The sequence below is a fragment of the Rissa tridactyla genome, chromosome 2 (genome assembly GCF_028500815.1).
Source record: "Rissa tridactyla isolate bRisTri1 chromosome 2, bRisTri1.patW.cur.20221130, whole genome shotgun sequence".
In the NCBI taxonomy this organism is placed as follows: Eukaryota; Metazoa; Chordata; class Aves; order Charadriiformes; family Laridae; genus Rissa; species Rissa tridactyla.
Genome location: NC_071467.1, coordinates 14,728,524 through 14,750,256, shown reverse-complemented (window position 1 = coordinate 14,750,256; position 21,733 = coordinate 14,728,524). Strand labels below are relative to the sequence as shown.

At 37.3% G+C, this 21,733-nt stretch overlaps 1 protein-coding gene across 1 annotated transcript in view; it reads right to left on the bottom strand.

Moving 5' to 3' along the window:
• MRPL13 (mitochondrial ribosomal protein L13) overlaps nt 1–21,733 on the bottom strand; it is a 36,823-nt gene that overhangs the window by 14,913 nt on the left and 177 nt on the right. The window contains exons 2-6 of the mRNA XM_054193319.1: nt 21,012–21,135; nt 16,907–17,000; nt 15,206–15,266; nt 4,602–4,688; nt 4,148–4,269 (exon numbers count right to left, since the gene is read on the bottom strand). Coding sequence (XP_054049294.1) covers nt 4,148–4,269; nt 4,602–4,688; nt 15,206–15,266; nt 16,907–17,000; nt 21,012–21,135 — 488 coding nt within the window. The remainder of the gene's footprint in view (nt 1–4,147; nt 4,270–4,601; nt 4,689–15,205; nt 15,267–16,906; nt 17,001–21,011; nt 21,136–21,733) is intronic.

Below are 21,733 nucleotides of genomic sequence, written 5' to 3'. Positions count from 1 at the left end.
TGCTTAGAAGCTATCTCTAGGTTCTGCAGAAGCTCACAGACCAAAGTACACACCAGTGAACACACAGGCCTTTTATATCCTAAATGCACGACACAGAGGATAAGAAAAGGCTACTCGTTTTAGCACCATGAGCTCTCACCCTGACTTCTAACACCCTCGTAACGAACCCAAGGAAAAAAAAAAAAGCCCAAGGAAAAAAATCCAAACAGGATAACACTCTTAGCAACCCATACTAACGGTGGTTCTTAAACACAGTTTATTGAAATATTAATCTATTTTACTATCTATGTTTACTTTCATCATATATAAAGAACCATAAAATAATTTGCATCAGAATGGACCCCAAAAATTTATCTGCACCACTCCCCCACTGAAAGCGGAACTAACTTCAGCATTACATCAGGTTGCTCAGGAACTTGTGCAGTCAAGTTCTGAGCATCTCCAAGGCTGGAGGTTCCACAACTTGTCTGGGCAGCCTTTCAGTTGGAGAATAAAAAAATAGAAAGATAGTTTTGCATTCTGAGATACACATATACTCCTACAACATTAGTAATTCCAAACTCCAACCAATGTTCCCTTTACATTGAAAACTCTTCTGAAACAATTTTCACATCAGGTAGCTGGTTTTTTTAGTACCTCACAAACTGTAAAGACTATCAGATTTATACAATCATACTTTAACTAACCTGTCTTTGAATTGTTAAACAAGGCTGTCTACAGTATTTTGCCCCTTTTTGTGACTCATTTTTAAAAGAACTTCTTTGCTATCCATCTCTAAAAAGGTGACATCATTAGAGAATACGTAAAATGTAAATATTTAAATCTTTGTTGCTTCTACAGTCTTTGAAAGGAGTAATGTAAAGACTACTTCTTCCATGGTCTCACACACACTGAAAAAGTTCAGAACACAGAGTCTATTACAGCTGGATATTCATACAGCCTTTCTTCTAGTGCCTTTGGTGCAAAGCTGTCTATCCTCAGGCACTCCACCTGACACTTTAATCAACAGTGACCGCTACAATTCACTGTAAGTCCTCTTCTACAGACTTCTGTGCTTCACTTATCACATCAGAAAGTTATTTTACCAGATTTGGTCAATTCTAATCTTTTATTTCACAATTAAGCCCCTCCCCCCATAGTACTCTCAGTGCTAGAGAATCACCATAATACATTTATTCCCTCAGTCAGGAAGAAAAGCATTATTATTTTTCCCCATTACTTCAAATTGGAAACCCCGTCCAATGTCAAAACTGACAGAGAAGTGAGCTGAAGGTTAAATTAAAACTCATCTATTTGACACTAATATCTGGCATCCACAATGGTCTGGTTGCAGGCCAAGACAAGCAGCTAAAATTACAACAACAACTACAGTGATGAGCCCTGAGGCTAGTCGAGAGATGGCAGATAACCACCTTCATTCTTGATCCCTCTGCTAGGACTCAGCAGCTCCTGAGAGCAGAAAAGCAGTATTTACAACTTCCTGAGCCATGAGTCACATCTGGTGAACCACATTTAAAAGCCACCGATGGCCAAACACTTCGCTTTTTTGAATCCATTTAAAACTTTTACTCCAAACGTACATGTTAACTGCAAGACAGGGAAAACACCCAAAAAGACAAAAGCCAAATGGTGTGCATCTTCAGTAGTCATGTCAACCCTCATGACATCTCACGCTTCACCAAGTTCAACCACTAAAAGCAGAGGAAAAATACTCCACAAATGAAAGGTCTCCTACTGTCTCTGACATGCAAAAATCAGTGCAACTCGGTACGACTACTGTGTGTGTGGATGTGCAAGCACAAATACACATTATACATAAATACAGAGTTCTATGCAGGCTTTTTCACTTGACTTAAGACTAGATAAATGTCACAGACTGACTTTCTCCTGTTATTACTAGGATTTGCAAGCAAAAGCCCACTAATGTTAAGAAGCTTCACTAAAACACTATTTTGGTTTCTGTTAAGCATGTGACAGAACAATGGCACATTACTTGGTTTTCCCCTCAAAGGAATACAAATCCTATAAATACATGTGAAACAGATACAGACATTTGTTCTACATATATTTCTGGGATTTCTTAATTGTATTGTTCTGGCTTAAGCAGTGAGAGCTGCTGCCCCTTAAAAGGAATTATGAGCACGCTCTGCTTTTAAATTGCATTACGGTCCTACTCAAGTGTTCATTTATGTTATCTTATTACCAGTTTTCTTCTGGAAAAGTTATATCTTCTGTCCACATATCTCTGCTGCCTTATCTCCGCTGCCTATGAAGGGTAAATGCCCTTACTTGCATATGCCTTGCAATGCAGAGAAAATACATGCTGTAATTTAAAATGTTTGATTTACTTTAAAAAAAAAAAAAAATTACAAAAAACCCCTTTCATAATTTTGGCAAGCAAAAATAATCAGGCCCCTTTTAAAGGTATACCGGCAGTTTTGGCCATGCACTAAAAATTATTTGCTTTCTCTTTTTACTGACAGAGCATTGTCTTCATTAATTCAAATTCAATTTTGCTCCTCCAGATTAACTTTACCTTCCTACATAAAATGCCTCCTCTCTTTGTATTTAAAGACTTCCTTTCTTTGAAAGGGCGTTACCGGTTTCGCTATTGTACAATGATTTTTTTCTACAGTACGAGGCTTGCTATATCTAGTCACTAATAGCCACAAATCTAAACCATGGAGTTGCTGCAGATCAATCTCTAATAGTGTTCTGCAATCTGCTGGATATGAAATTCTACACTGAACCTATTAAACGTTCCTGTAAAAATAAGAAGCAGTCAGTTCTGGCACTTCAAAGTCCTACTGATTTGAACAAGACTTAGTGAAACACAGGATGTACCATCTGAACATCAGGAATCACTTTTTTTATTGTGAAGATGACTGTGCACTGGAACAGGTTGCCCACCAAGGTTGTGGAGTCTCCGTCCTTGGAGATACTAACAGTCTGGACATGGTCCTGGGCAACCAGTTCTAGACAGCCCTGCTTGAGCAGGGGGGTTGGACCAGATGACCTCCAAAGGTCCCTTCCAACCCTGACCATTCTGAGATCATTCAGCTATTGAGACACCTGAGAGATCATATCTTAGGCCCACTAGTGAGAAATAAGCAGCTGACCTCTGTCTACATGCAGCTAAGGTCCAGTTCAGTGGAACTACTCAATAGGATGACACCATTTGAGGCTCATATCAGGTCTATTTTCTAGGATTAGCATATGAGTAAGTACACGGGAACACTTTTTTACAGGACAAAGAGAAACATAAGCTTTTAAAAACTACTACAGAAACAGAAATACCAGTCATCTAACTGGTGAGAGACCATCAAGTTGGTCCTGGTGTTAGCTTATTTACACTTTTCCACATCTCCCTGCTTGTTACATTTCTTCTCAAATTTCATTAGAATAATCAGGAAAAGGGCCATCTTTCAAAACTGATTACTCCCTTGACTACTGTAATGGGAGCTTGAGCCTAAATAAGACTCTCAAAATGAACACAAGAAAAATCATACTGGTTCTAATCTGGAAACGTTCCAAATGTAACACATTATTTTCACTAACAGGTTGACTCAATGCTGCATGTAGTGGTATAAAGCAAACCACAAATACTCATTCATATGCCACACAACTAATGTGGGACTGATTTTGTGCATGGAAAGAAACTACTGATCAAAATAAACACATGGTATGTTCCCTGCCAAAGATCCACTCTCCAAGGACTAATTTAGTAGAATTCTTTCCCTTCCTCTGGAGAAAACCTGAAGGGTTCCCCCCGCAATGAATCATTCCCTCACAGAGCTGCACGGTGTTTCCTTTGGCTATGGCTAACAGTTAAGTACTATAGAGCACACAGAACTCAAATAAGGTAATGAAGTTTTTTACTCATCTTTTACTCAACTCATTTTGATGAAGCAAAGAGTTGAAAACATGATTTTAAGTAAAGCTTGTATCATTCAAAGGCTAGAAACGCAAAAAAATTAGCAACCACTCCCTTCTAATATGACTGTTCTTTGCTTTAATGACCTCCTCTCTCCAAAAAGAGACGACATAGAGAAAAACCGTTACTTTTTTTTCTTACAGATAATGTGAGAGCCTACGTAGTACATACTCAGTCAAAGTGTCCTTTTAAAAATAAATCTAAGATACTTACGGAGTCCAAACCTTCGGAAAGGCAGCGATTTCTTCTGGTGTATATTCATCTAACCTCTTGGGGATTGCCCGTGGCTGAGGAATCTCTTGTAGAAGATTCTTCTGTATATCTTCTGGAATAACCTGAGGCAGATCAGAACAGTCTTAGCTACCCAAGTGTTTAAAAAGCACCACCACTCCCTCCCAAATCCAGACCAAAATTTGTCAGCAGTACTGCATTTTTCAGGCTGTGTGACCTAAATATAGAAGACAAATCTCATACGTCTTATATCTCACAATTTTGTGAAATAATAAAGAAAAAAGCATCAACTTTTCAACTATATTTAGATATATTATAAAAAACAGCTTGATTTTTCTTATTGACCTTCTTATGACAAGAGTTTCGCTATTGCTAACGCTTCCTTTTAACCTCCAAGGCACACAAAAATGAGTATGTTAACTTCATGACTACTCACATCTTCTGGGAAAAGGTGCAGCCTCTGCATCATAGTTCTTCTCTGAAGGTTTTTTGGAAGCATCCTATAAACAGTCAGTTTAACAATCTGTGGAAAGATAACATGGCAACAAATAATCAGACAGGCTATAAATAACATGAAAAAGGTAAGCTGTTTTTCCCCCTGCCCAGTCCACTAGTCAGCGAACCTCTTTTCAGTCAACTTCTTCCTTGCTGAAGAACTCTGGCACCACATTTAGTGTTTTGGAAGAAGGAACACTTGCTCCCAGTCATATAAACATTTACTGTAACAGCCATATAGAAAATTTCAGCTTAGAAAGTTAAGAGCTATATTTAGCATTGTGGATGATTGCACAGGATCATTCAACTTCGAAAAGAATTGAGAAGCTTGTAGTAACTCCATATCATATTGCACATTTATATACATGTTATTGAGGAAAAAAAATTACGCTCTAACAAATTTACCAAGCATTCTCAGCATCTAACACCGTAATTTGCAGCGTTTGAAAGTTTTATATAACTAATGCATTGTATCTTAAGCAAAGCTGACATACCAAGACATTGCATCATGAACATACTATACATATTTATAATTTATTCCTTTCCTCTTAGTTCCAGATGAACAATCTCACTTCTGAGCACTAGGAACAAATAGAATTTGTGCACCTACCCTAGATGACGCTTATTGAAAATTAACAAAATCCAAAAGGATTTCTCTTGGACTCTAGATGCCCGTAATTTAAATACAAAGCACTTTGTTATGGACTTCACCCAAAAGGGGAACATTTTTAAATGTAAAACAAGGCATGTGACTGTAGGAGACAAAGAGGGTTTTATAAAGCACAGCAAAGCATTTAGGGGTAGACCTACATGCAATTTTGTAAGTAGATGGAAACCCTCTTTGCCTGTGCTCCAAGTCACCTAGACATAAACTAGCTCCAAATCGGAAACTACCCATCCATGCTGAGCTCAAGTCGATAAGCCACACTGAAATGCAGTGCACTAAACACAAACAAATCTCCCCGGTATATGGATATTTTGAAAAGTGTACTGAACAAAGTTGCTTTTTCAAAAAAATTAATTAAAGGAATTCTATCAAAATTTTAGAGATAATCACTAATACTGAGTTCCCAGCTGGAACTACGTAGTTAAGAGAGAATGATTGTTACAGGTGAAATTAATGAGAAGTGCAGGTTCTTAAACTTGCGGGCATTCCTACTTGGATTCTGAAGTTAGTAAACACTCAGACAGTTTGGCCCCAGTATTATTTTCATTTTGCCATTCATAGGCTGGAGACAGAACTTAACAGGCAGTAACCTTGTCTTACGATCCTCATAAACGTATGCCAGCTGGCATTTACAGAAGCCTTAACATCACGAAGATATTTAGATGTTATGCAGCAAGCACCACAGATCTGTGGACAAATATAATTAAGCAAGACAACAGAAGAAATACACCTGGTCAGGCAGGGTAATCTGTAGCGTTGATATCCTCTCTAATAAAAATCAATACGCAACTATTAAAAAACAAAGATGAAAGCTAATGCTTTTAGGGATAAAAACTATTATGCTTGTACAGCAAACTAGTTTGTTTAGGTCAGTATATCATGTGCTTAGACAAAGGCAAGATGAAGACAAAAAATGAACCTTCACTGAATATTGAAAATAAAGTGAGACACTGTAACAATGCAAGAAAACACAAGAATATTAACAACAGCTCATGTGAACAGCCTATTTACCATTAGTAATTTTCATTTTGTACACTTATTTTCCTTTCTACTCAATATTTTTCCTTAGAGCCAATGAAAGATCAAAACATATCACATCTAAAATAATGGATCCAGAGACTTCACAACATATTGCCTAACTGGGGGGATTTTTTTTCTTTATCGAAAAATTACTTTGAACTTCAGATTGTGTTAATTCCTTAGATTAATAAACTGTACATACACATGGTTCAACATACGACGTATGACCTACAGATACACAGAACTAGTTATTTAATGATTTCAGTCCAATAAAAAGAGAGACTTTAAAATACTTCAATGAACACTGCTAAATATTGTACTTCTTCAAACAACTGATGTTTGTGTCAGATTTTTCACCTTCCTCTGCAGAATGTGGCATAGACATCTATTGAAACAAACCAGTGAACTAGATGAACAGCCGGTCTATTCTGGTTGTAGGTACTTCTGTCTGGTGAATGTGATTCAGTTTTGTTTAACCACATTACAAAGAGAACAGTTCAGTTGTAAAACGGTGCCTATTAAGAAGTCACACTGGAGAAGAATGACTGATTTATATGCTCAAGTTTAACAACAAAGGAATACTTTCAATGTTGTGTGCAGTCACTGGAGAACTGACAACCTCAGGAGATGACACACTAACATGAAAGCAGGACTTCGAGAATGAATCATTGATAATTATATATTCAATAACAGCTTCTATAGGTAAGTAGACTAAGTGCAGTAAGCGTAATGCAAGGTATGCTTTGGTACATCTGCCAATCCCTGTGTTGTTCAAGAACTCATTTGTCTTCCTGTGCTCTCTGACACATGCAAGAAGTACATTACTGGAAGATCTGGAAGAACAGAAAAATCACCCTCATGCGAAGCGCAAACCCATTTTCACTGCCAAGCAGACCATAGAATGGTTTGGGTTGGAAGGGACGTTTAAAGGTCATCTAGTCCACCTCCCCTGCAATGAGCAGGGACATCTTCAACTAGATCAGGTTGCTCAAAGCCCATCCAACCTGACCTTCAACACTTCCCGGGAAGGGACATCCATAAATTCTCTGGGCAACCTGTTCCAGTGTCTCACCACCCTCACAGTAAAAAATTTCTTCCTTACGTCCAATCTAAATATAAATCTCTTTCAGTTTAAAACCATTAACTCTTGTCCTGTCAGTACAGGCCTTGATAAAAAGTCTTTCTTCATCTTTCTATATTGAAAGGCCACAACAAGGTCTTCCTGGAGCCCTCTCTTCTCCGGTCTGAATAACTCCGACTCTCTTAGCCTTTCTTCACAGGAGAGGTGTTCCATCCCTCTGATCATTTTCATGGCCCTCCTCTGGACCTACTCCAAAAGGTCCATGTCTTTCTGGTGCTGGGGACCTCAGAGCTGGATGCAATACTCCAGGTGGGGTCTCACCAGAATCACCTTCCTTGATCCGCTGGCCACCCTTCTTTTGATGCGACCCAGGATACAGTTGGCTTCCCAGGCTGCAAGTGCACATTGCCAGCTCATGTCCAGTTTTTCATGCACCAATATCGCCACGTCCTTCTTGGCAGGGCTGCTCTCAATACATTAATTCCCCAACCTCTATTGATACCAGGGGTTGCCCTCACCCAGGTGCACTTGGCCTTGTTGAACTTCATGAGGTTCACATGGGCCAAATCCTCAAGCCCATCCAGGTCCCTCTGGATGGCATCCTGTCCTTCTAGTGAATCAACTGCACCATTCAGCTTGGTGTCATCCGCAAACTTGCTGAGGGTGCACTGAATCCCATTGTCTATGTCACTGATGAAGATATTAAATCCATGCCTGATCCAGAGCAAGAAACTGGACTTCACTGTTACGGCCTCTCCCATTCCAGAGCTTCAATGAAATTGAATGAACTCTCAGAGGAAACAAACTTACAACTTACTAACCAGACACTTCAAACAGCTCATTAGTTGCATGTTGTTGTGGTTATCACAGAGTCTTTAGTGTCTGAGACACTTGAAAATATTTCCATCTATACATTAGACCTATGTGGAGAACAAGAGAGGAACAATAACCTTGAGTTTGAGCACAGATGTTCCCTGCCCCAGCAACTCACGGTAGGGGCAAAGAGGGAAAAAAGTCTTGGCTTCTGAAGCAGATCATAATTTCCTTGCTGGAACAGGTCAAAGGCAGACTTATACCTCCCACCCTTCAAACTCATTCACCATGGTCAAGAAAAAAAAAAAAGAGAAAAAAAAAGAAAAAAAAAGGAGGGCTGAGGTGGTGATAAACTATTCTGTACTTTTCTTATTGATTTACTGCAGGGTAGTTAGTTCAGCTACAGAACAGAAGGCCATACAGGGAGCTAGGACACAGAAGGTAGTGCTTGAAAACCTCTAGCTTCCTTCATTGTAACTTCTGCCTCAAAGACTTTTCTACGAGCCAAAGCAAACCTAAACCCTGCTCCTGGAAAGACCAAGTTTACATCCAGGCTTTTTTTGCCCAGAATTCTGCCTATAGGCAGAACCTCACTCTAACTGGTGTGATGACAAGTCAAAGAAGTTAGTAAAGTACAGGCTTAACTGAAGCTGTATGGACTGCTTTTGCAACTTGAGTAAGGTTGTGCAACAGAAGAGGCAGATCCAACCAGCAATATTTACAGGGTGTTAAGTAAGGGTTCTCCTGTTACCTGAACATGCTCAAGTTTTACTAAAAAACCACCAAGCCTAAATAAAAAGGTACGGAATTGCAAGAAAAAGTCTGCTACTGAACTCACACAAAACCCGAACCCAGATTCAATGCTCCCTGAAAGCACACATCAGAACGTGCTGTTTCTTCAAGGAATTTACAACAACAAAAATCTGTCTATGTGCTTGTGATACACTTCTGATAAAAGACAATTCTTATTGTTTTCTATGTGATTATGTTTACTTTGAACTATTAAAATAACAAGAGTTTAATTTTACACAAAAGGTATAAAACACAGTTGATTTCTGTGGGATTTGAAACTGGCAGAGGTCTACCTACCCACAGGTCTCACTGCAACCTCCATCTCAGTTTAAAACTAATTCATACAGTTTAACAGTTTATTCAATTATTTATGGATTCCTACTGCCTTCTCTCCCTAGTCCTTTATCTTTTAGAACTAGCAACCTGTAAAATTCCATGTCCTCATAAATACTCACTCTTAAAGGCCATGACACTTTCACTATCAGGTAAAGACATCCACCCTCAGATGTATACAGCCAGGAGAGAGTTAATATTGGGGGATTTTCAAAGTACTGCAATGCTGTTTGCCCCAGTTTTGAATTACAAGATTCCTATTGGCTGCAGTTACAATTACCATCTTGAATACTGCAATACCTTTTTTTGCAGTTGGCTAATTTATATACTCACAGCATAGACATGCTCTTAATCACGCAGTTATATCACATTACCTTTTTAATTTCCAATTTAAAGGGCTAATTAGGACGAAATCTGAACACGGCCATAGTAAAACTCTTGCACTTCCAGTCCCTTACTACACGGTCTAACATTTTATGAGTACAAATAAATTAAACGTATATTTATTTGAAACACTGTGTGAGGCTTGAACATTTAAATTTTTGCGATAGGCTTTGGCTCATGTGCAATTTGCAGACTACGCTTGATGGAGACAAGTTCTGAGAAAGATCCTTTGCCAGATAAAACATACTGTAAAGAAGGAAATCAACAGAGCAATACCACTCTTGGTCCTGAGAAGCACAAAATAATTGGCCGAATTTCCAGAAGACAGTCTACCCTAACAGCTGAAGTAAGTCCAAGATCACCAGGAAGCAACTCTAGAACATGGGAAGGACACAGTGCTCCAGAGAAAACAAGAGTGATTAATTACAGAGCATACCAAAAAAACCCTAGAAAAATTTCAGGAGATACACCAGTTACTCAGAGGTACAGCCTGACACAACATCTTCTTTCTACCAGTTCTTGGTTTTGTGTTCTGTATTTGACATTGCTCTTTCCACCACATATATTATAAAACCATACAAAGAACTTCACCTTCCTACCTCTGAGAGTTGTATGAGTAGCACAGCAACAGTGAACGTACTTAACACTGCCATAAGAATTATTTGGTCACAGACAAATTAAACTTCCATTGCATGCCATTTAACTTCCCACTACCACTCAGCACTTAAAAACTTAGAAGTTTAATGTATTCTTTAAATTAATATATTAATTTGCCTTGCAAATTTAAATAAGAAATGGATATTTTTTAAAAGTATTTATTTTTGTCTATACAAAGTTAAAGACCAAGCCAGCTCTAAGACTTATTTAGAGCACCTAGAGATTTTAAGATAACAGGTTCTGTAAAAATATTCTCCTCCCCATGCCATACTAACTTCTGTGTGCTTACTAATCCAGACTTTGAAGTTTTGCTCTACTTAATTAAAAAACATTACTCTGTAGTAATAAAGGAAAACGCTGTTATACCTGGTGTTTCAGTAACTGGCTTTTAGTATGTACGCATTATTATACCAACTATCCCTTACTGATTCAAAGAAAATAGGCTTTCAAATACCAAGAGCAAGATTTAACCATGTTTTCTGTCTGAGCTTTTCTTCAAAAGACCATTATTATGTAGATATAATGGCAAGTCTATACGTGCAAGCAGTTGCTAAAGAGCATTCAAAAGGAGAATTAGAACATTTTAAGCCCCTTCGTATCAGTGCCAGCAGCTGAACAAACCAGAACCCTGACACCCCCGGAGGCCTCCTCAGGGGAGACTTCCATAGAGCTACCCTGCCTTGCTTAATAATCTTCCCTAGCAGGTAACATTCATTCTGAACAATTATTGCCCATTATTTCTTTGTCGGAGGCAATACAGCCTCTGAATACTGCAAAGGTCAGTCCTCTCACTCAGCATCTGGTATTAGCCAAACATGATTTCTTCTTTTTCTTTTTTTTTGGAGGAGTTTCTGATGCAGCCAAAAAAAAAAAAAAAAAAAAAAAAAAATAAGCCAAGTTTTGCTTACTTTTAAAACTAAAAATAAAATAAGAATTGATGGAAAACTTTGTCCTGACAGGATTACTACCTGGTTCTACAGATTGCATCTGTCAACATATTTTGCAGGCATTTTAATTAAAAGCCGTAGATTTTTTCCCTCTGTGAGATTTGCTCCCTCCCAAGTCTGTGAGATTTAAAAGCACATCTTTTAGTCTTCCCATATCAAGTACTTCAAAGTCTAATTTTGAAAGTGTTGGTCTCATGCCTACCAGCATTTTTCCAGCTAAACGAAACTTCTGCAAATTTTATTAAAAACAAACAAGAAAACACAAACTTCTACGCATTTCAAACACATGTACCTAAAATAAAAAGTTTACCTGTTTCCTTTATTTTCAAAAGACTGTCTTGGCAATGAAAACACACCAAATCTTTCAAAGAAATTTTTCGTAGCAACCTACAATGGAAATTAATGTTGTCCGCTAATATAGGTCCGAAGGGAGTAGCAATACCATACAGAATATTAGTATTATATTAACCTGAAGAACAGAGAGGCTGTTTCGAACTACTGCAACAGGCTGTTATGCTGCACCTGAAGAACATATTTAATACTCTCATCTATGGGTGGTCCAAGAATTTACACTAAATCTAAGTCAGAGAAAGGAAATGCTGAAACATGGAGAAGCTATTTTTTTTCTTCAGTAGGCACTTCCTGAAGTAGCCTGGCCAAGTCCAATAGATGAGAGCTATTCTCTACTGTTCTCCAGAAGAGCAGACAACTGAAAATACTAGAAATTTTAAACAGATTCAGACACTACCCTCCCCATGCCTCCCACAGGAACTCAAAGGTGCTAAATGTAAAAATGTGCTAGACTATCTACTTATCTACTTTAGATATCTTTTTGGCAACACACTGTAACTTTTACCCTTCCATAAAACAAAATTTTTCCAAAACGCTGAAAAACTTGGTGCAATGAACATAGAACTTTAAGTTCTACATAAAACATCAACTATGCAGACCTCTTTTTGTATTCGCTGTCCCATATTAACACAAAAGATACTTAGAAGTGGACAAAATAGTAATATTTTGTCAATCTCAGGCATAAAATTATACATCCAAGATTAAATACTTATACTAGGCACAGGGTTTTTTTGTGCACATTCAAAATTCAGCACAAATCCTTCTGAAGCACCATCATCTGCAAGGAACATAAAAGTCCAAAGTTAGTAAGACAGATACAATAATGTTAATCTCCGTAAGTGAGAATATCTAATCATCATCCATCCACACCTTGGTACCTTATGAAGGAACTAGAAATGATCAAGGATGATTATCTAACCGTACTACAAGTAAACATGGCTAAATTCTGACAACTATACTTACGACTTTCAGCCCTCCATGTAAACATAAACTACACAATTTTGCATGAAATTACTCATTATAACCTTTTTAATCAGCTATTAGCTGTGTAACAGTTTTTCCTAAAACCAGTCTCTCTGTATACTAAAAACTATGTTTAAACAAAACTGTAATGGAAAAATATTTATCTTGGGGATTTGTATGTTTGAATTTAGACATATGTGAATAAAGACAGTGCTAAGCAGTACTGGAGGCCTACTATATACACACACTCAGGGAATCTTACAAGCTTTAATCCATTTCTTACATAAACCGAAAACAGTCATATCCATCACAAAATCTCTATGTAACACCGCAAGTTTACAAGGTGTTATGTCAACATCCTTTTCCTTGGAAGTAATCCCTTCCATTAATTTAATGCCTTAATTTCTGTAACATCACTATTTCCAAAAATAATGTCGACTCATCTAATGAAGGACTACCGGGATGAGCTAGCAGGAGACAACGGGACCAAGTGCAGAGAAAAAGCAGTAGCCTGCAGGATGAAGACAATGCTTTGCAGAATTAAGACCTTGATTCCACAGAAAGATACAGCTTGCTTCCTACAACCTACGTAATTCCACCAGCTTGAGAGGATTGAATTTAACGTGATTAAAAGGGAAGAGGTCTCTTTTTAATTCAAAGAAGAGAAATAGAGTGATTTATAAGAGTCTGTGTGTCATTTAGATCATATTTTGAAGATCCAAATGCTGCTTAGGCTAGGCATTGTTCTCTTTACAATAATCCTTTTTCAGGTTTTAATAGCCAGTTCTAAAAAGAAAACAGGTTAATAAAACATCATATGATTTCCATCTTCGTAATATCCCAATGTATTTCACACCAAAACAATTCAACTAGTAAATAAATGTTTCTAGCCATAAAATCAGTTGCAAGTCAAAACCTGTAACAGCTATACACACAGAATATATCATGCCAAATTACCATCTACTACTATTAATTATGACAGAAATACATATGAGAGATCTTTATGAGAGGGACATCCAAACACTTCAATACAGAGAAAGAGTTAATTGCTGAGGGTTCTCCACAATTCTGTTAAAAAAAAAGTTTCTCGCGCTAAATTAGACCAAGCCATGAGCCACATCACCATTTGCTGAGCCTCTGTCCAACATGCTTTAGTTATTGGCAATGCATTTAATCCTCCTCTGTTTGCACAGAAATTCATCTACGAGTCTGGCAAGAAATGAGGTATTTCAGAATGAATGCCAGAAGGTAATTTATAGGACATCCAGTTCTCAGGCCCTCCCAAACAAGTTGTGTTACACTGCCTCCCAGTGCACAGCGGCTGCCTCAAGCCCAAATGAAAAGGGTTGAAGAATCCATTTTAGACATAGAACTACCAATAATTCCCAAAGGAATTACAACTATCTCAGAGCCTGCTCTCAACAACATTTAAGTTAATTTGAAAAATTCTAGACAGAAAATAATATTGAACTGAGGGATTCCATTTCACTTTAAATAAAGAAATTGCAAAAGTAAAAATGAAAACCAGGCAAATTCATATGGTGGACCACTTTTTTTATTGAGTACTTGTACAACGTCTTCTGAGAGAGTCTTGGAACAAACCAGGATTTCTAAATCATAGATAAAAAAAATCATTGACAAACTCCAAGAATTTTACAGCCAATAAAATTTCTCTAGGAAAAGGAAGTAGCATTTCTATATTTCATATATAAGGTGACCCAAGCCAAAGCATTTCAAAGTCAAAAATAAACATAGATATCTGTTAATCTCTGTGGGCCTCATATCATGTTCTGAAACACTAGTACTTAGAGAATTCAGTCCTCCAATACTGACCATTCAAAACCCTAGTAAAGTAATTTCATAACTGTGTAAGTCAACATCCCAAAATGTTCGTATCTAGCACCCTGTTTTTTTAATCAATAACAAACACATCAACACTGATGTTCAGTAGAATTAATAATAGTCTGATACAGACATTTATCAGAGAGGCTTAAATTCAATGTAATAATCATTTCCAACTCTTTCACAGACCACGAACACACATTGCAGAAAGGCTTTTAAAAAAAAAAATCATTTAACAAAACCTACAGTTGAATTTTACTGGGAGAAAGAGGCAGGTATACTTTTTAACATTTTTAAGACTAGCATTATTCTTGCTGGCTCTTAAAAAAGTAGTAGAGTTGTTAAGCTGAAGTACAGCTTAGCTAAGTCTAACTTGATGCAGTTCACTTATGAGAAAGGTCAGACGTTCAAAACTAAAAGCAAGTTAATCGGTCAAAAATGAGTGAAACAAATGAACTTGACTTGCTTATTTGAACGGCATGGAAGAATCAAGAAAACGCACAACCTACAATCTAACCCTCAAAACATGCTGTTTACAAAAACACTGTCACAAGCCAAGCTTCTAAGAGCCCTTAGCAGAATGTCTGTAATTTAGCTTTAGACATGCAGGTGACCGATCCCTTTTGTTTAGGGGAACCAGTTAAATGAAAATAAATCAGCTTTTCAAATGAAAGGGAAGAAGGGGAAACACTTACAGCAGTTGGATCCTTCAAATGCAGCTGAGTTGCTGTCACTTGTTTGAAACCACCAGGATAACTAGAAAAACATAACAAACCATACAAGCTTAGCACTCAACTGTATGCTGAAGTGTGATTTTAACACAAATATTACTACATTTCAAACAACAGCGTAATGGTACAAGCCTTCAAAAAAGGAAGCCGTTCTCACAAGGCCAACCATATTGTATTAGAAAGATTCTATCCTGTGAAGTATTTAATGCCATTGTACCTTCTTATTTATTCACCTGAGTATTAAAAAGTTTGTGTTTTGCAAGAAGATTAATATGTTTTTAAAACTGCTTATTAAATACACCACCACAGCTACAGAATACAATGGGAGTAAGATATGCAAAACTTGGAAATATTTTAAGATGATCAAGACTCACCACCAGTCTGTGCCTGACATACAAGACAACCATTTTGAACAATATTTATTATTTTCCTACTATTTTAAATAAACCTTAGCATTATTTGGTGTATCTACCGTAAATAAAATTTGACTTTTACTGCAGTGCATCCATCTTTTTAAAGTCTATGTGATATGGTGAAGTTGCACTAATTCACATTTATACCTATACTTTAAATGAATGATACAGTGGTGCAAGAAATTATATGGATGTCAGGTAAAGCTGGGTTTCATTTTGATTTACATTACCAGGTATAAACCTAAGTGAAATGAAAACAAACCTAACATCATTAAAATATATCCACTCAGGGAGCTGCACAGATTTAAGTATTTGTTTTAATTGTACAATTCTTTTCACTTACTCAAAACCAACTTAGCCATTTATGCAAGAGCTTTAATGTACACAGAAGTTTTAGAGAAAATTTTTAAGAAGTCCTAGGTGTGGGGGGGAGAAAAAAAGCGCGCATTAATTTCCATCAACACTGAACAAGAACTTCTCAGCAATTCTGCAAAGGAACTTCAGGATTGGAACATCAGTATTAGCAACATTACCTGTCTCAATGTGATTTATTCACCTCTCGACAGAATACATTTTAACATTTAGAGATTATGACTTAGCATTGTTGGAACAACTGTTCTTATTTGATTGAACTGATCATTGCCATACCATCTGTAATTGATTATTGCACTTCCATCTGTAAACACGTTATGCCTGCTAGAATAATATATTACACACTATCGAATGCATCAGTACAACTTGAGACCATCTCATTTCTTACTAGTTTTCCCATTTTTTTCTTTTTCATCCTCTGATTCAATAATCTATCAATCTTGATATTTACTGTTACGTAAATAGGTACTGGTAGGATAACGAGGGTTGGACTAGATAATGTCCAGAGGTCCCTTCCAACCCTATGATTCTATGATTCTGAAGTAACTGAAGCTGGCAACTGTGTATTTCTTAAATGTGCAGTGCCAAGAGGAACATCTACTGCTTAGTAAATAGAATAGTCCTGATCATTGGGTTCATGGCTTCACACAAAACAACCTGGCTTACTCAATAGCTCTGACTACTTTTGAGTTAGACTATTTTCCTAACAACATACAATGTGGAAATAGAAAGAAAAAAGGAAAAAAAAAAGGCAAGAAGAAAAAGGCTTGCATCATTTTAAACTTCTTAACACATGCAAACACAAAACAGGTAGGAACTCCCTTTTGAACCAATATGCTAAAAAATATTAAGAAAATATTATATTAAATTTTCCACTTACCCAGTATGTGAAGAATACACTTTCTGTTCCCATTTGTTACCAGAGAAGGCAATATGTCTTGTATTTATTATGACAACATGATCTCCACAGTCACCTACAAGGTAGAAATTAGTGGAAAATATTAAAAGAACCATAGAAGTAATAAACCAAAATAACAACTATAACGCGTGCAATACACATATATACACATTTCATAAAGCTCAGATTTAAAGATCTGGGCTTGTTGAATCACACCATCCAAACCTGCATTTAAATACCAACCTTAATTACTATTTTTGTTCATACAGTCAGGTTAGAAGGCAGGTGAGAAGGTAAAATACCACCAGATTAGATAATTAAACCATTGCAACTATTCAGCTAAAATCTGGCTTACAGGTAGCGTATTATTTTATTCAACACATTATGCATATGCACCTATATTTAAAAAAAAAACAATAAAAAATGCTAGTTCTAAACAATGATCCTAAATATTTGTTTAATTTTAGTTTTCTCATAAAAACAATATCAATATTTACTTGAAGACTGAACATTTTGGATAAGTAAAATAGTTCTATAAATAATTACAGTCTAGGGCTAAATACATGAAAGAAACAAAAAGTTTGAGGGCAGGAGGGGGCAAGGGGGGGAAAAGCCCCCTCAGAAACCTAAAATAGGTCTTTTGGGAAAAAAACTACATTTTCATCAATCGAGCAGAAGTGAATGTTACAGCACACGCAGACATGTTTAGTGTTGTATTGGCAACTTTCACATCAGGAGTTTTTTAAGTGCGAAGTCTATAATCTATCACCAACACCTTGCCAGAAACAGTTACTTTAATAGATCTTCTTTACTAATAAAGCGCCAATAAAACCCATACTATATAAAAAATATGACGAAAATATGAAAAATATGTAGTTTTTAATTTCAGAAGTAATCATCTTGATCAGCTGTATAAGCTACAACCACCCATTCAATCGATTGGAAAATGATTTGTCCCAAGCTCACTCTCATATGCTTTAACATATTAGAACAACATAAGTATCTGAAGGGGCTCATTTGATTAAAACGTTTTTGAGTAGGTAACAAAGCAGCTACTCTAAGGACTTAAGTTGAGCATGTTGGGTTTTTTATAGGAGCATATAATTAATCAATGCAAGTTTCACACCCTATTTAAGTTTTCCACTACTTCTTAATTGTGTGTTCTTTTAAAGCTCTACTTTCAACTACAGCTAAAGTGCAAATGCAATTTAAACATCTTCATTGATGCAGCCTTTCGCCATCAACAGATCAGTTCTAAAAACACTGTATGTCTAAATAAATGTCAGGGAACTGACATTGGGACCTCGTGCTCTTGTTTATTACATTTTTTAGTTGGGAAGATGAAAGAATAACCTCACCTAAGGAAATTTTTGCTAACAGTTCACACTTGCATAAACACTGAATTAACAATTCCAGAAACCAATAGATTGATTATGAATAATTAAGAGCCAGGCAAAAAACTAACTGGTATACTTAAACACTACCTGAATAATGACTGCAACCTGTTCTTTTTAAAGTAGACTGAATTTATGGATAGCTAATGTCTCCTTCAAAATTTCAAATTAATAGATTATTTTCCACCCGTCTTTAAATAGCGTTGCTCCCATAATCTAAGGGACAGCTGCACTTAATAGGAAGAAAGCAAAAACATTCACTATCTCCACAAACACAGTCAAATTGCATCCTACTTTTGAAAAAAATTCACAAAATATCATGCAAGAAAACCATTCCTTTAGGCTATTTTCACGCTATAATATTGCGTTATTCTTTTATGAAGTTTTGTTTTCCTCAAGAAATACACAGAAAACAAGGCCAGAATATTCTATTACATTATGGTGTATGCAATTTGTTACATACAGCATATACATTGCACCTCTGCAGATAAAACTAAGCTGCCACAGTAAATCCATTTTACATCTCTGTACATTTATAATTTCAGTAATTCATATCGCACAGTAAAAAGACATGCTTCAGGTACATGCATTTTTCCTCCTACATTTTAATTAAGGACTAAATGGTAATTAAATGTAGGCATCATATTGTCAACTGCTAACTCACAAAACTGAGAAACTACTTGCCAGATCTTTCATTAGAAAAACAGTCTTCACTGTTTCTTCTAGCCATTATAAACCAACATTGAATCTAGAGCAACACCTGAGCCAGATCGGGTTTGTGGGACACTTCCTCCAGCCTAGTCTTCTCCTTTGAGGATGCAGAAGACAGCAGTAAATCCTACCCAAGCAACAGAAGTGGCTCTGCTCACAACCCAACATAAAGAATCAGATCACCCAATTTTTTAAAAATCTGGCCTGCTATTTCTGGTTCTGTATTGTGAACCTGCTCACAAAGACAGGATGCAAGGGGATGAGGGCAGAGCAAAGGAGAGGTGCAGAAGAAACCTAAAAATCCATATTCAAACCTCCCGAACAAGCCTGTGCCCTCTTACTTAAGGCATGCGGTCTGACAGCATCTAAAAATACGAGACTCTAGAGAATAATGAAAGATTATCCCTAAAACAGAAAACATACATGAAATCAGATTTCTCTCCTTCCCTAACCACAGCTTAAATTCAGTTCCAGATACTTTTCAACACAATAAATAAATAATGATTTTATAGAAGGGTATCTAGATACCAAATTTAAAAAAAAAAACAAACCAACAAAAAACCCAAATAAATCCCCCTAATGTTATTCTGTCTAAGGAACTGTGAACTGTTATCTCCCAGACACTAAAATATTTCTTGTTAGTTCAGGAAAAAAGAAAAAAGAAGTGTTAAGTACACCAACCACAAATTCATACACACTTTTCCCTCTTAGAGAGTATCAAATGTCTCTTAGTAGTAGTAACCTATCAATGTCGATCTCAGGTGTAATGCGTTTGGTCCTGATTTATAGAATACTTTAGACCAAATAAAGTTATCATTGAAATGACTTTCCAGGATTTTATAACTTCATAGACATAAAAGTATCAAGTATCTTTCCCACAGGACAACAGAGATCATTTCCTCTCAGCGTCTGCTTTATTTTTCAGACAGCCTTAGTCTCCAGTGACATCTTGTGGATAAGATATAATTTGCAACAGCAAAACTCTGGTATATAAAACATCTTAGAACACTACAAATACTACCTTCTATTATGAAAAACAGATCAAGTATAATTTTTGTATGGACACTCTACATGTATGAGAAAAGTTTAATGCTTTCTTTATGTTTCAGTAACATCTCTTGAAAAATTTGCAAGACGCTTAGAGGAAACATTGTACTATAGATATGAGGGATCACCTTTTTATTATCACTGTGAGACAGGCACTACAGTATTACAAATTACGAACAAGATCACAGATACATCTTTATTGCTGAATGTCTACTTTGCAGAAAAGGAAAATGATTTTTTCATTTCAACAAGAAAATATCTTTCAACAATGATCAAGTCTCCCATTTAAGAATCCGACAGGCTCCAGCCTCATCATCACAGAATGCCCAAGGTTGGAGGTCAGGTTGTCCAACCCGCCTGTTCAAACAGGATCAGCTTTCGAATATCTCCAAGAATGGAGACTTCACAACCTCTTGGGAAACCGCTTCCAGTAACCCTCACGGTAAAAAAATGTCTCCTGATGTTCAGAGGGAACATCCTGTGTTTCAGTTTGTGCCCGTTGCCTCGTGAAGACAGGACTTCTCTGCATCTTATTCAGAATGAAGAACCATCCCGAGACTCTGTGGTGATGTGCAGCTACTGAAAGGTAGCATTCAGAAAACCTAATCACGAATCACATCAGTGCTTCTTTACGTGCACTGTGAATTAAATCTTTACATCTAAAAGCAATGCAATGAATCACATTTGAAGGTTTTAAAAGAAATGAAGGCAGAAGCCATCGTAATTCAGCTACTAAAATTAAATTATGAATTCATAATGAGCTTTATATGGACTGGTAAAGACAATGATGTAAGATTCTAGGGGGGTATGAAGGAAAAAGATGAGAAGGAAAACGAAGACATTTAAAATTTACAAGGCTTGATTTTAAAACTGAAATCAGAAGAAAAATACAAGGGAAGGAAAGCAAATTTGCTTTTATCTACTGCAATACTCACTGAGTGCATGATAAATAGGTTTATGCCTGCCTTCAAGTCTGATGACAGTCGCAGCTGCGATTTTTCCTGGTGGCTGCATCCTTGCATCGAGAAGATACCAGGCTCTGGCAAAAGTAGCCCATTGCTAAAGAGAAAGAGAGGTAGTACTCAACATGGTAGAAGAACACATCACCATACATAGATGTAGTTCCTCTAATTAGATCAACACTTTTTTTTACGCTCCAAAATACCAGAAAAAATATTAATATTCAACAACACCCCCTCCAAATAACCTTTAAGCGGATGGTGATCACCGCTGTACACATTTCCAATGTAAGCGGGGGTAACAATACTGAAAGGTCACCAGCTCTGAGGAGCTTGTTTCAAAATGAATATTTTTTGCTGCAAGCTTCCATTATTGCTAACCGAACTGTGAGATCTCTGTAAGCTACTTAACGCCTAACAATTTCCCTCCCGGCGAAGGGCACAACTCCCCCAAACGCAGTTTCATGCCCACGAAGGGCCTGAGCCGGCTACGGCGGGGAGCCTTGTCCCTCAGGCACAGCCACACACGTACCGACCGCCACCCGCTCCTGCCAGCGGCCCCTCAGGGCCCGCACCAAGGGAGGCCGCCCGCCGCCGCCCTCGACCCTCCCCTGGGCACCGACTGCCCCTTCCTCCCGGCGCCCGCCCGCTCCTCACGGCCGCCCTCCGCGCCGTGGCGGTGCCGGGGTCCCTCAGAG